Below are 12272 nucleotides of genomic sequence, written 5' to 3'. Positions count from 1 at the left end.
ACATTCTAACACGTTTGATTTGTGTGAACACTAAGGTCACCGCCGGCGAGGGTGAGAATAAGGATAAGCGGCAACACAAATATGACGCGTTGCTAAAATAAAGGAACTATGATCCTGAGTGATGGTTGTTTGGTTAAGAGTGTGTTTTTTTTCCTTCCGTTATATCCCCTCTGATTTAACACCAACCCCTTGGGCAGCATCCAGCCTGCGAGGCGCTCCCGCTTCGCTGGCTTCGTCGTAGTCCGCAGCTGCGGAGGTCAGTCCATTCTTTTATTGCCAATCCATGTTTCTTCTCCCTAGATCAGTCCTTCATTTCTTGGGTCTTGCATTACCCGCAGTATTGTTCTGATTTGCCAACTGAGGAAGTGAAAGATCGATCAATGGGAGGTTGGAATTTCGGAACCGTAGGGCGTGGTCGTTTGATGCTGTTGGTTGATACCGCGATGAGACGGAATACTTTGATTTTAGGTGTCATGTATGGGTTCAAATTGTGATCTTGCGCGTCTAATGGTCCTGACTTCGGTTTTGCGAGATCTCTTAGGTCTGGGTCATTGTTTTGTTGGATATGATAGATTCAGATTACGGTTTGGAGGGCTTACTGCATGCTTCAGTTTGGCTAAAATAACAACTTGCTGGGCTTTGGGGCTTTTGATACCACAATAGCAGATGTCCAATGGTTATTGGCAGGGGTGTAAATTCTGCAAATATTGCCTACCTGTCCACGAACACTTGGTCAGTGATTCTGGTGTCCTGTAGGATTCTAAGCTCGAAACAGGGTCAGGGTTTGGAACGATCTGTGAATGTCAGTTTCTGCAAATGCGTTTGACCAGAAAAAATGGAGTCACACAGATAGTCAGTGGCATGTTGGAATAAAGGAAGCAAGAAAATCAAGAGGCAATGGTTATTTGTGTGTAAACAGGTCATTCACGGATTCACCAGATCACAGACTTACTATAGGTCAATAATTAATTCCGGGCTGTCCATATTAACCAGTGGATACCCTTGGCTGGTAGATATCAGCATGATTAAAAAAAAATACCATAGGGGTTTCCCCTACTGTTTGCCCGTAAAAAAAATAGCAGCATGATTGTTATCCTAGACATTGGGATTGATCACACCTATATTGTTCATATAGTAATTGTTTTTAGCAATTTCTGCTTTTAATGCTATTTGCACCTAGGAAGTTAACAGTGTGGATTATTTATACTTGTGTAATTTTGACTTGCAGAAACTTCTAAACTGCTTATTTTCTGAATGTTAGTTGTCGTAGCCCATCGAATTACATTCGAGTACATCTCTTCCCTGCATACATTCGTAACGGCATGTTCTACTAGACAAATTCTTACCAACAGTTCAGTTATTGGGCGTGCTGACTTATTTGTTGCAAGCAGGCCCTGCTATCTGCCAGCTATATTTGATCTTTACTATTTAGCTTGGCAACAGGACTATGCTTATCAGTATCATGTTATCATGTATCTTTTTTCTCAGTAACTGTCCTAAAACTCATGACTACCTTCGTCACTGTGTGCTGAACGTAGTTGGGAGCTTACATGGCTATGCTGCCAAGTGATTTGTCACATCATGGAATTGTAGAAAATAGCCCCTACAGAATTACAAAGAGCGGGAATAAGGAAGCTGGCAAACTTAGTGCTTCATGGTATTTCAGTAGAAAGGAAATAGAAGAGAATTCTCCGTCCAAGAGGGATGGCATTGATTTAAAGAAAGAGACTTACCTTCGGAAATCGTATTGCACTTATCTACAAGATTTGGGGATGCGACTCAAAGTGTAAGATATTTTATGTCCTTCTATGCATTTATTGATACTGTAGCCTGTTGGCTGACTGTCCCTTATCCAAAAAAATAGTGCTGCTACTTACCCAACCAGATGTTAAATATTTCAAAATGTGTGTTTGTATTGTCATTGTATCATAATTGCTTCTCCTGATGTGTTTTTGTTTTATACCAGCATATATTTGGTCCAGAGATATTCAATTGTTTGTCTGATAAGATAATATTTTACTTCTTTATGGAGCACTCTTATGGCAAGCACATTTTTTCTGAATGAACTGCTGGCTGGGTTTTTTTCTTCATAAATACGATAAATTATCATATCACATGAAATGTCAAGATATACTGAAAATATGCCCTGTACGATGGTGGTCTGGCATTTTAGAATTGTTTTGGGCAATGCATGTTTGTATGCATTTTTTCTTTTGGCCCTTGAAGGCATCCATGCTATGCATCACATCTTTAATAGTTTGCAATTGCAATAAAAATTGCTGTGCTCGTATCTTTAGTTTTTATGACACGTGGAGATAATGCCACAACGCTTCCTGGAATTATGCTATCAACTTATGCTGAATTTTTTCTTTGTATGTAGGCCACAAGTGACAATTGCTACATCTATTGTGTTCTGTCACCGTTTTTACCTTCGTCAATCTCATGCAAAAAATGATAGACGAGTAAGTGTTAGTCAATGACTAACTATAGTCCAATTTTTAAATATTTGATGAAGTGCAGCTTCTAACTTTATAACATGTAGATACTTTATTTGAGTTTATATAATATTCTGTTCTTTGCCTCATAGTTTAGTTTGAATAAAAATAACAAATAGTTTCTATCTCCATGGTTTTCCAGTTTGGTGATTGTTCTCTCCATACAGAGGAATTAATAGCTAATAATACACTTCGTACTTCTCCAGTCCAATAGAAGTTGGTGCTGAAGCTAGCAGCAGACTCTGTAGATGTCAAAACAACTTGTACTTTAGTGAACTGTAGGGGGTGGTTATAAAGAGTAGGTATTTTCTATGAGGATAAGATGCACAGATGTACATCCTCTTGGTGCGATGTGGGGATTTTTAGTTTAGAAGAGCCTGAGACCTTGTTAATAAATAGCAGTTCACAGGTGGGCACACCATTTGGTCAATTATGCGGGGTTGAGGGTTTATCATGAATATTTTGCCTGGTACCGCTCTCAAACACCCAGCACAGTTGATTTAGGCCCTGGTACTCTTAAATTATTGAACGTGAAAGCATTTGAAATCACCCTATCCATGAAGTAGTACCAAGCGTGTTTACTGAAATAGGAGTACATGTGATTTCTTGTGTTCTTATCTGCAGCAGAAGTGGTAATGGTGTGATTTTCCTCGATATGTGTTGACAGAATATTAGTATTCTATACTATTTGTTATGCAGTTATTCTTATTTTTTCATGGCGAATGGGCAAATGAAGTCTGAATCTAACATCTATACAGACAATTGCTACTGTTTGCATGTTCTTGGCTGGAAAAGTCGAAGAAACACCTAGGCCTTTGAAGGATGTCATCCTGGTTTCTTACGAGCTTATACATAAAAAGGATCCTGCTGCTGGTCAGAAAATCAAGCAGAGGGTAATGTAATGGATCCAATTGGATGCTTCTTTTGCTATGGATTGTTCTTTGGTGAACCTTTTTCCCTTTACAAAAGTTGTAGCATGACCTGATTTCACCCTATAAATCTTGTTGTTCTCATACAATAACAGAAATAACTTCTGAAACATAGCCAGTAGAAGGCTGGCTGTTTCTATCAGAATCCTAACCTTTTCTCATCAGTATATCATTTATTTTGGAATTGTTTTGATTGCATCATCATCTGCTGAAGTTTACCAGCTATATATTTTACAATCAGCACCCGGCTAATGTTTGGTTCTTCTCTTGTTTTTGGAGGAGTGCTGAATCATAGGATTTATATCCTCGTATGATCTTGCCGTTCTCTAATTTAGCTGATACAAGGAAAAATAACAGATGTCCTTTCCTGTAAGCAAGTAATTTCGCTCTATGATGGGTTGGGTGCAAACCGAGTATAAAATAATTTTGCTCTATGATGTGCACACAAAGTATTTTCTGGTAGATGCTGTATACTGTATTCTTTTCCTATTACGATTGAATCATAATCATTGATGTATGTGTACTTCTCAGTTTTGTAATGCATGCCTCTGAGATCCATTTTGCGTTGGTTTTTGTGACTTTTGAGGTCTGCATGCTACAAATGTTGGTTCCTAATTATTTCTGGTGACGATGATGATTTTTCTTGTGAAAAAGTTAATAAACAAAATGAGGATGGCCATAAATAGTTGCCATTGCATGCTTCCATTTTCAGTTTGTGCTTGTTCGAAAAATTAACATCTGCTGTGTTAACTTGGGTGAGTGAATGCACTGTATCTGCCACATATTTGTGAAGGTTCCATTCAACTGTATCGGTACATATTTGTGTAGGTTCCGTTCAACTGTATCGGTACACTTCGCCTATCGATGCAGATCTTTTTCTATTGTAATTACCACTGTATCTGCCACATATTTGTGAAGGTTCCATTTTGTTGGTACACTTCATATTCTGTCGATGTAGATCTTCTCTGCACCAGTTCATAGTTAGTTCAAAATGATTTCCTCTGGGAATAATGCTTGAACAAACTGTCTACTACTGTCTTATGCAGGAAGTATATGATCGGCAAAAAGAACTCATTTTACTTGGGGAGCGAGTTGTACTTGCAACACTTGGTTTTGACCTTAATGTGCACCATCCTTACAAGCCCTTGGTTGAAACGATAAAGAAATTCAAGATTACTCATAATGCGCTTCCTCAGATTGCCTGGAATTTTGTCAATGATGGGTATGCTAATGCTACCCTTGTTCTTTTTAGCCATACCAGTATTCAGTTTATATGTCTACTAGACCTCCTTTAAAAGGGTGTATACTGTACAGGCTGCGCACTTCACTCTGTCTGCAATTCAAGCCCCATCATATTGCAGCAGGTGCTCTCTTTTTGGCTGGTAAGTTTCTCAAAGTGAAATTTCTTCCAGATGACGGTGAGAAGGCTTGGTATCAGGAGTTTGATGTGACACCAAGACAGCTGGAAGGTTGGTTCCTCTATGCAAAGTCAGTAATTCGAAATTTCCTTCTGCTTTGTTTGGTTTGTTCCTTCTGTATTTCTAGCTTCCTTGCTGTACAGTGACTACTGTTGTGGTTTAGTATATTTTACCACTGGGACTCACCTTTTTATGTGTTCCTGTGGCATCTGGGTTTTAGGGATACAAAGAAAGAACTAAAGTAACTAAGTAAGTGTACAATGACTTGGACATTTGTGAAAATACTTCAAAGTGTGAAACTGATCTTTTTGCAAGTACTATTCTTGTTGAGTAGCTAAAAATAAGGATATGTACAAAACTTTCTTGTTAAACAATCATTTGGATGTGTCTTTGCTTCATTCTAGCTAAGGAAATGATTCTGCACTCCTGGGCGTGCGTACTCCTGCGCTTCATGTACCACATAGATCAGTCCATTATACTACCCCTTTATCATTTTAATATGCTTTATTAATAATTACCAGATAGCGCAAAGTGAGTTAAATAAAAAATTCCATTTGAGTCAATGTGTTCCAGATCATTTGCTCGTAGACTGCCTTTTCGTACGTAAAATTGTTAGATTTTATAAACTAAGGGTTCTGATGATGTTCTTTTTATGAAACTTGTATTGAGGTATCTTAGATAATTAATAAGGTATATTGAGAATGATAGAGAAGTATATTAATGTGAGAGTACATATTCCCATGAGCGCAGAAAATCAGTCCTATATATATTACTTATAAATTTGAGTTGGTGGTGGTGGTGCTCGGTTCACCCCCCACTCCATCCAAATCCTCCTCACCCATGCAGGATACGTTGGATCCTCCTTGGTTTGTAAAAAATAATAATCATAAACAAACAGTCACAAGTAATGCAATCGTGGAGTCTCGAACCCCACTGGACCCTCTTTGGTTTGAAAAAAATACATCAATAAAACAGTTACAAGTAATGCTTTGAGTCCTGACCCCCACCGGACGCTCCTATGGTTTATGCAAAAAAACAGTCACAAGTAATGCAGCTGTGGAGTCTCGAACGCCACTTGACCCTCTTTAGTTTGTAAAAAATACATCACAGAAAAATTACAGGTAATGCGTCGAGTCTCGACCCCCAGCGGACCCTCTTAGGCCTCCTTTGGTTTGTAGGATCTTTGTAGGAATTCTATATGGTAGGATTTGCAAAGGAAAAATTCCTTTGAAGCCCTTTGGTTTGTAGGAATGGATTTCTATTCCTATGTAGGATAGGAATCAATCCTTCAGGCCTCCTTTGGTTTAGAGGAATTTCATAGGAATTCTAGAGGATAGGATTCTTATAGGATTTTTTCCTTTAGAGCCCTTTGGTTCATAGGAATGGATTCCTATTCCTATATAGGATTGGTTCCTATCCTCCACATTTCATAGGAAAATAAAAAAGAGCCTAGACTCAATGGAAAAATTCCTTTGATGTCAACCAAATGACATCTTGTTTCCTATTCCTACTCATAGGATTTGAGATACATGTCATCTCATTTCCTACAAGATTCCTATTCCTATGATAATCCTATCCTATGAACCAAAAGAGGCCTCAAATTTTGGAGGAAAAAAACCATTAGCCTAGACTCAATGGAAAAAAAAAATCCTATCCTATGCACCAAATGGCATCTCTTTCTCTATAGGAATTGACATGCATGTCATCTCACTTCCTATGATTTTCCTATTCCTATAAAATTCCTATCCTATGAACCAAAGAAGGCCTTATGGTTTGCGAAAAATGATCATAAACAAAACAGTAACAAGTAATGCAATTGTGGACTCTCGAACCCCTCACTTGCCGCTATACACAGCTTAATCAAACTAGCAAGTCACCACCTCACTCATGTTTTGAATGGGAAAGTATTTGATCAATACTAGTACATGGCAGTACACAATTTCTTTTACTGCGACACCAACCAGCCAGTCAATCCGGCAATGATATTTTACCCAGCCACCCCTCCTCCCCATTCCCCGCCCTCTGGCCACCCCTCCTCCGTAATTCTCATCATCCTAACTTTTAAATTTTAAAATCCAGCCATGACATGTACTATGGCCACTATGGTGTTATTACCCTTTTATGATTATGGTGTACTACCCCCTCCTCAAAATATAAGGCACGCGTTGACTTTTCTTGTCTTCATCCCACAACTTTGACTATGATTTTCACTGATTATATATGCCTACAAAATTATTATAAAGACATGAAGTAGAATTGTTTTGCAAAACAAATACGATGATACTATTGATACATGTTCAATCCATGTATTATGGTATATATTAATGGTCAAAGTCATGCATCAAGGACCGTGCAAAGTCAAGCATGCCTTATATTTTGGGGAGGGACTACTTTTTATGATGTCAAGTAACAAGTGTATTGGTTGTTGTATGCTACTAATCAAATACAACTGCAATCAGTTTTTGGTTCTGTAGCAACGCGATCATTATGCTAGTGGTGGGTATAAAGCCGAAGTCTAATTATATATGGTGTAGTTGCTGTACACAGTTTTATGAATTATTTACTTTACTATCATGCGTTCCAGCTCTGACTTTTTCTAGTGACTATTGCTTCATATGGGACTAGTTAAGCCAGTTCAGTGGTTCATAGATCTGGCAAGACACTTTTAGTCTCCTCTGTACCTGCCAAATAGAATATCCATAATAAAGATTATAAGGGCATGTACAATGGGGGTGATTTCAGCCTTTTCCTTGCCTCAACTAAGAGATGATTTCATCCTCAAAAACCCCTAAGAGATGATCTCTTAGCGCTTGAGATAAGATATTATTCTCCATTGTAGTGGATGCCATCTCTTACACATGTTTTCTAATTTTATCACTACATTGTTTTATATGCATGCAAAAATTAACCACTAGAGATAACATTACAAGATAATACACTGTATAACATGTTTTGTAGTCATCTCTAGATAGCTAAGAAAAGGCCACCTTCTCAATCTAAGAGCACCCGACTGTTTACAAACAGGAAACAAAGTGCATGATTTTCAGTCAGTTGCTTGAAGATTTGATGGTTCCAGAAAATCCTTTGGTCTTGTAGAATCTGGTCTGTTTCAATGGTGCTCCATAGTAGTCCTTGTTCATGGCTTTGATTCATCTTCTACTCCCTCCTTTCATAAAATATAACATGTTCTAACTTCTTTGTGAACCGGATGTATATAGACACGTTTTAGTGTGTTTGTTCACTCATTTCAGTCCGTATGTAGTCCGTATTAAAATATCCAAAACATCTTATATTTGTGAACAGAGGGAGTAGCAGTTAATTTGTAGTTGAGCTTTGGTAACATGGCGTGATAAATTCACGTCTAATACTAATGCATTTCTTTTATTCATTGATTGCAGAGGTTAGCAATCAAATGTTAGAGCTGTATGAGCAAAACCGCGTTGTACAGTCGCAACCAACAAATGAGAATGAAGCTGAAGGGAGCTCAGCTGGTGTGCCTAATGAAAGGATCTCCGTAAAAGCAGAAGCCAACTCCGAGGAACCTCCTGTTGTGCATCATCCAGCATCCAAACAGTCAGATTCCAATCCTTCTACATCAACAGGTGTTCCAATTCACAATGGTGCTGAGCACTCAAAGCCACACAAGCAGATTGGTAGCCAGAAAAGTCTTCAAAATGACAATGGTGGCCATGAAAACAACAAAACAAGCTGTCAGAGTGGAGGTAGAGTTGATACTAGTACAAAGGATGGTTTGCATGATGGCACAAAGTCCTTGCCGAGAAGTTCCAGGCCCAGCGACAAATCTGGTATTCCAACAGAAGAGAAACCTCTTCCATCGCATGCTAGTTCCAGTGAATCGAGAGATGGTAATCTCAGTAACAGTGGTGATCCCAGTGTCTCATCCTCCATGATGGATGCCATGAATAAAATTGACAAGGACAAGGTAAAGGCAGCTTTGGAGAAGCGAAGAAAATTGAAAGGTGATGTTGCTAGGAAGGTACATGTGATGGATGATGACGACCTACTTGAGAGGGAATTAGAACATGATGTAGAGTTGGCTGTTGAGGATGAGAAGATCAAGCAGGAGAGGAACGATTGTAGTATGCATCAAGAGGATCACCGTAATGCTGATGGCGTTGCAGAAAATGGGGACAACAATGGTGATCAGAATGTTCCAGAGACTGAAAGAGGCTGAAGTTCTGGCGGACATTGAAGATGAGCATTCTCTAACCAAGAGAAATGATCGTTTCGAGCACAAGCCGCAGCACCCTAGTGATGCACCAAAGCACAGCGTGAGCCACCATGATGCTCAGCTTGGTGGTAGACATGAAGAACATAAAATGCCTCGACCCGAAGATTGATGGGTCAGAATTGATGTAGAACATACACTTGGTAGAATTCTCGGTATGAACATAGGCACGTGTGACTGGAGATGTAGCTGCTCTGGACTGTTGATAAGACATCCAGGTCTTAATGTTTGTACCCAGATGTTTTTGGAACCCATCAACTGATTGCAACGGAGATTTGTTTGTGGGTCTCTACCGGGGCGAGTTTTTGTTTTGAGGAATCTCCTGATAGAAGCATCTGATGTTTTGATTTTATGCGCTGTGGCAAAGTTTCTAATTCCAGTAGCCCAATTCTTCACTTGCGGAATTTAAGACTTGATTGGATCTAAAAAGCCCCATAATTGTACACATTTTTTGTTCCCAGCTTTTCATTCTTCTCAGTCAAGATCTCATCCAATTTTCAATCCGTGTTTCAAAATTTTAAAAGGCTATATTTGTGGTCGCACTGATCTTCTACCAATGAATCTAGTGCCACAACGGAGGGTGCAATTGTGTTCGTAGTAGCAATTCATGCAATGAAAGGTTTGAACACGCTGAGAATTTCCCAAGGCCAAATGCTTTCACAACCTTGGCACAACCGCACAAGGTTCTCCAACTGAGTATGGCTGATTCATTTACTGCTGCTCAACTCCAAACTCTATTACTGCTTAGTTAAGGCAACTCTTTTGTCTCCGTTTCAAATAAGTAAATAAATACTGCTGATATATTTGCCTTGACGTCAGGCTTTCCACATTTCCCACGTTCAACTTGAGTAACAACAGAATGCACAAGGGAACCGTTTGTAGACGGTGCGCCGGCCGAGCGTTCGGCCGGTCGCACGCGATCCACAGGATCCGTCACGCGTCCCTTTCCTTCCTCCCCCACTTGCTCAGCTACGGAGCTCCCCCTCCGCGTACCACGGCATCCTCACAGTTGCGACCGCCCATCCTGCACCACCGGTCGCCGCCGCAATCCCTCCTCTCCCTAGATCTCCTTCCCTGTGCTTCAACCAGAGATTGAAAATCTTCAGCCAGCCACTACAAAAGTTTCAATCGCTTTTTAGGAACACATGAAAAGTTGCAACCGTTTTTTAAAAAAAGCTTCATCCCGCAGATGAAAAAGCTTCTACCAGAGATCGGGAAAGCTTTAACCAAAATGCTGAAACCTGCGACGATGTCATTTTTGCTGGAACCAACGGCGTCGTTTGTTACAACCAGCGATTCAATTTGTTGGGCGAGCTACAACCGGCGACGGCTACGGCGACAGCGACCAAGAGTGACGAGCGCGGCGACCAGGAGCGATGAGCACAACGAGCACGGCGGCGAGCGATGAGCGCGGCGACCAGAAGCCACGAGCGCGGCGGCAAGCGACGAGCACAGGGGCGGGCGACGAGCGCGACGAACGCGGGGTGTGGCGCGGTTCTCCAACAAGAGGTGAGGCTCGGCGCGCGCGAGGAAGAAGAAAATAGGGGTAGCGACGAACCGTTTTTTTGGATCGAACGACCCCGGCTCGCATCCAACATCTACTGTGCGACCGGCCCAAATTTGGGTCGGCGCACATGCACAGCCGGTCACCGTGTGCAGGTAATATGTACTAAGATTGACCATTTCTTTTTTTGATTGCTTACGACAGCGGTCAGCTACAGCGGTGTAGTTTAAGACCGATTAGATCACCATGCCCGTATCCTGTGCAATAAGAACAATCGCGCACCATTCGGCATTATGGAGGGTGAGCAATATTAAAAACAATGTGCATCCAACTGGACCAGAGTGCCAATCCCCTGCGCAGACAGAAATGCATGCATCTCTTATCACAGATGATCCAGAGGTTATATGTAACAACGCGGGAGAATATCCAGTGATACCCATTTCGAAAGAATCAGTTTAAAATATCTCCAAAAATTCTGAAAAAATCATGAATGTTCACAAGGAATGTGTCTACAACCCCTAAATATTTCAGTTTCAAATTCGAAATGCACATTGAGAAACAAAAAAGGACAAATCCAGATGCTGAATTTGTCTTTTAGGGGTTACATACATTGTGAACATTCACAAAAAATTTCAGAATTTTTTGGAACATTAAATATTAATTTTTCAAAGTTGGTATCATGCGCGCATTGAAGGTGTGGTATAACCTGACAACATATCTGTAGAGCGCGACGAAACTGAAATGTAGTCGTGTCTACCTTGTCATTCAGGTACAAATAAATGAATTGCAACCACAAATTGGTGGATCATGCACATCCTTTGTTGGTTTAGTCATAAAGGATTCCTGCGACAACAACAAAAGGTGTACATGATCCACCTTGGCTGTTCGATGTTGTCGGGTCTACCGTGGTGTTTGTGCGCGTCTTGTGCACGATCGGTGTTGTTCACCACCATATGCCGCTGGTCCTACAAGTCTGTTTCGGGTCGGTGCATCATCGGACCAGAATCGATTTTAGTCTCGCCCTTTTCTCTGCCACGTGTGAGACATCGGCCGTTCTTTCGCTGCTATGGCCCCGTGTGGACATGTATGAACCCATATATGGGTTTAGTTTTTTTCTTGCGTGCGTAGTGTAATTTCTCTCATGTCCTTTTCTTACTGCGACATGGTTTTCCTCTATGTTTCCTGCTTTATGTCGTTCGCTGCACGCCACACAGAGTTGTTTGGCTCGTGCTTCGCTTTGCAACGCCTGGTTCGTCGAGCTTCGCTGCCGGTGCTGTTGTTTGTGTGCGTCCTCCTTGCTTCGTCGTCATGTGTGCCATTTGTTCTTCCAATCAGTTTAGGTTTGGATCCTCGATTCGCTTTTGCAGTGTTGTTGTTGGTGATGTCGATGTAAAAACCGGCAGATCTCGGGTAGGGGGTCCCAAGCTTGGTGATCAGTGCTAGATGGTAACAGGAGAGGTAGGGACACGATGTTTTAGCCAGGTTCGTTCCCTCTTGATGAGGTAAAACCCTACGCCCTGCTTCTTATATATTGATTGTGATGGGGCACAAAGTACAAATTGATCTACCTCAAGATCATATGGAGTTGTTCTAAGCTCTAAACCTTGCGAATGAGTATGCATACCCTCTATTGGACTAAACCCACGACTTATAGACATCGGAGGTACCTAGGGTTTA

The 12272-nt window shown here is 40.8% G+C and overlaps 1 protein-coding gene across 1 annotated transcript; it reads left to right on the top strand.

The window, feature by feature from the left end:
* The first annotated feature begins 238 nt into the window (after window positions 1–238).
* LOC125508219 (cyclin-T1-4-like) lies at window positions 239–9379 on the top strand. Its single transcript, XM_048672836.1, is given in 8 exon segments — window positions 239–256; window positions 1489–1786; window positions 2381–2462; window positions 3254–3388; window positions 4471–4646; window positions 4739–4893; window positions 8241–9024; window positions 9026–9379. Coding segments are annotated over 7 exon segments (1746 nt in total). The 5' UTR covers window positions 239–256; window positions 1489–1550; the 3' UTR covers window positions 9204–9379.
* The last annotated feature ends 2893 nt before the right edge of the window (window positions 9380–12272 follow it).

This window comes from Triticum urartu, chromosome 5, assembly GCF_003073215.2.
Source record: "Triticum urartu cultivar G1812 chromosome 5, Tu2.1, whole genome shotgun sequence".
Taxonomy (NCBI): Eukaryota; Viridiplantae; Streptophyta; class Magnoliopsida; order Poales; family Poaceae; genus Triticum; species Triticum urartu.
This window is presented reverse-complemented; position numbering and strand designations above follow the sequence as displayed.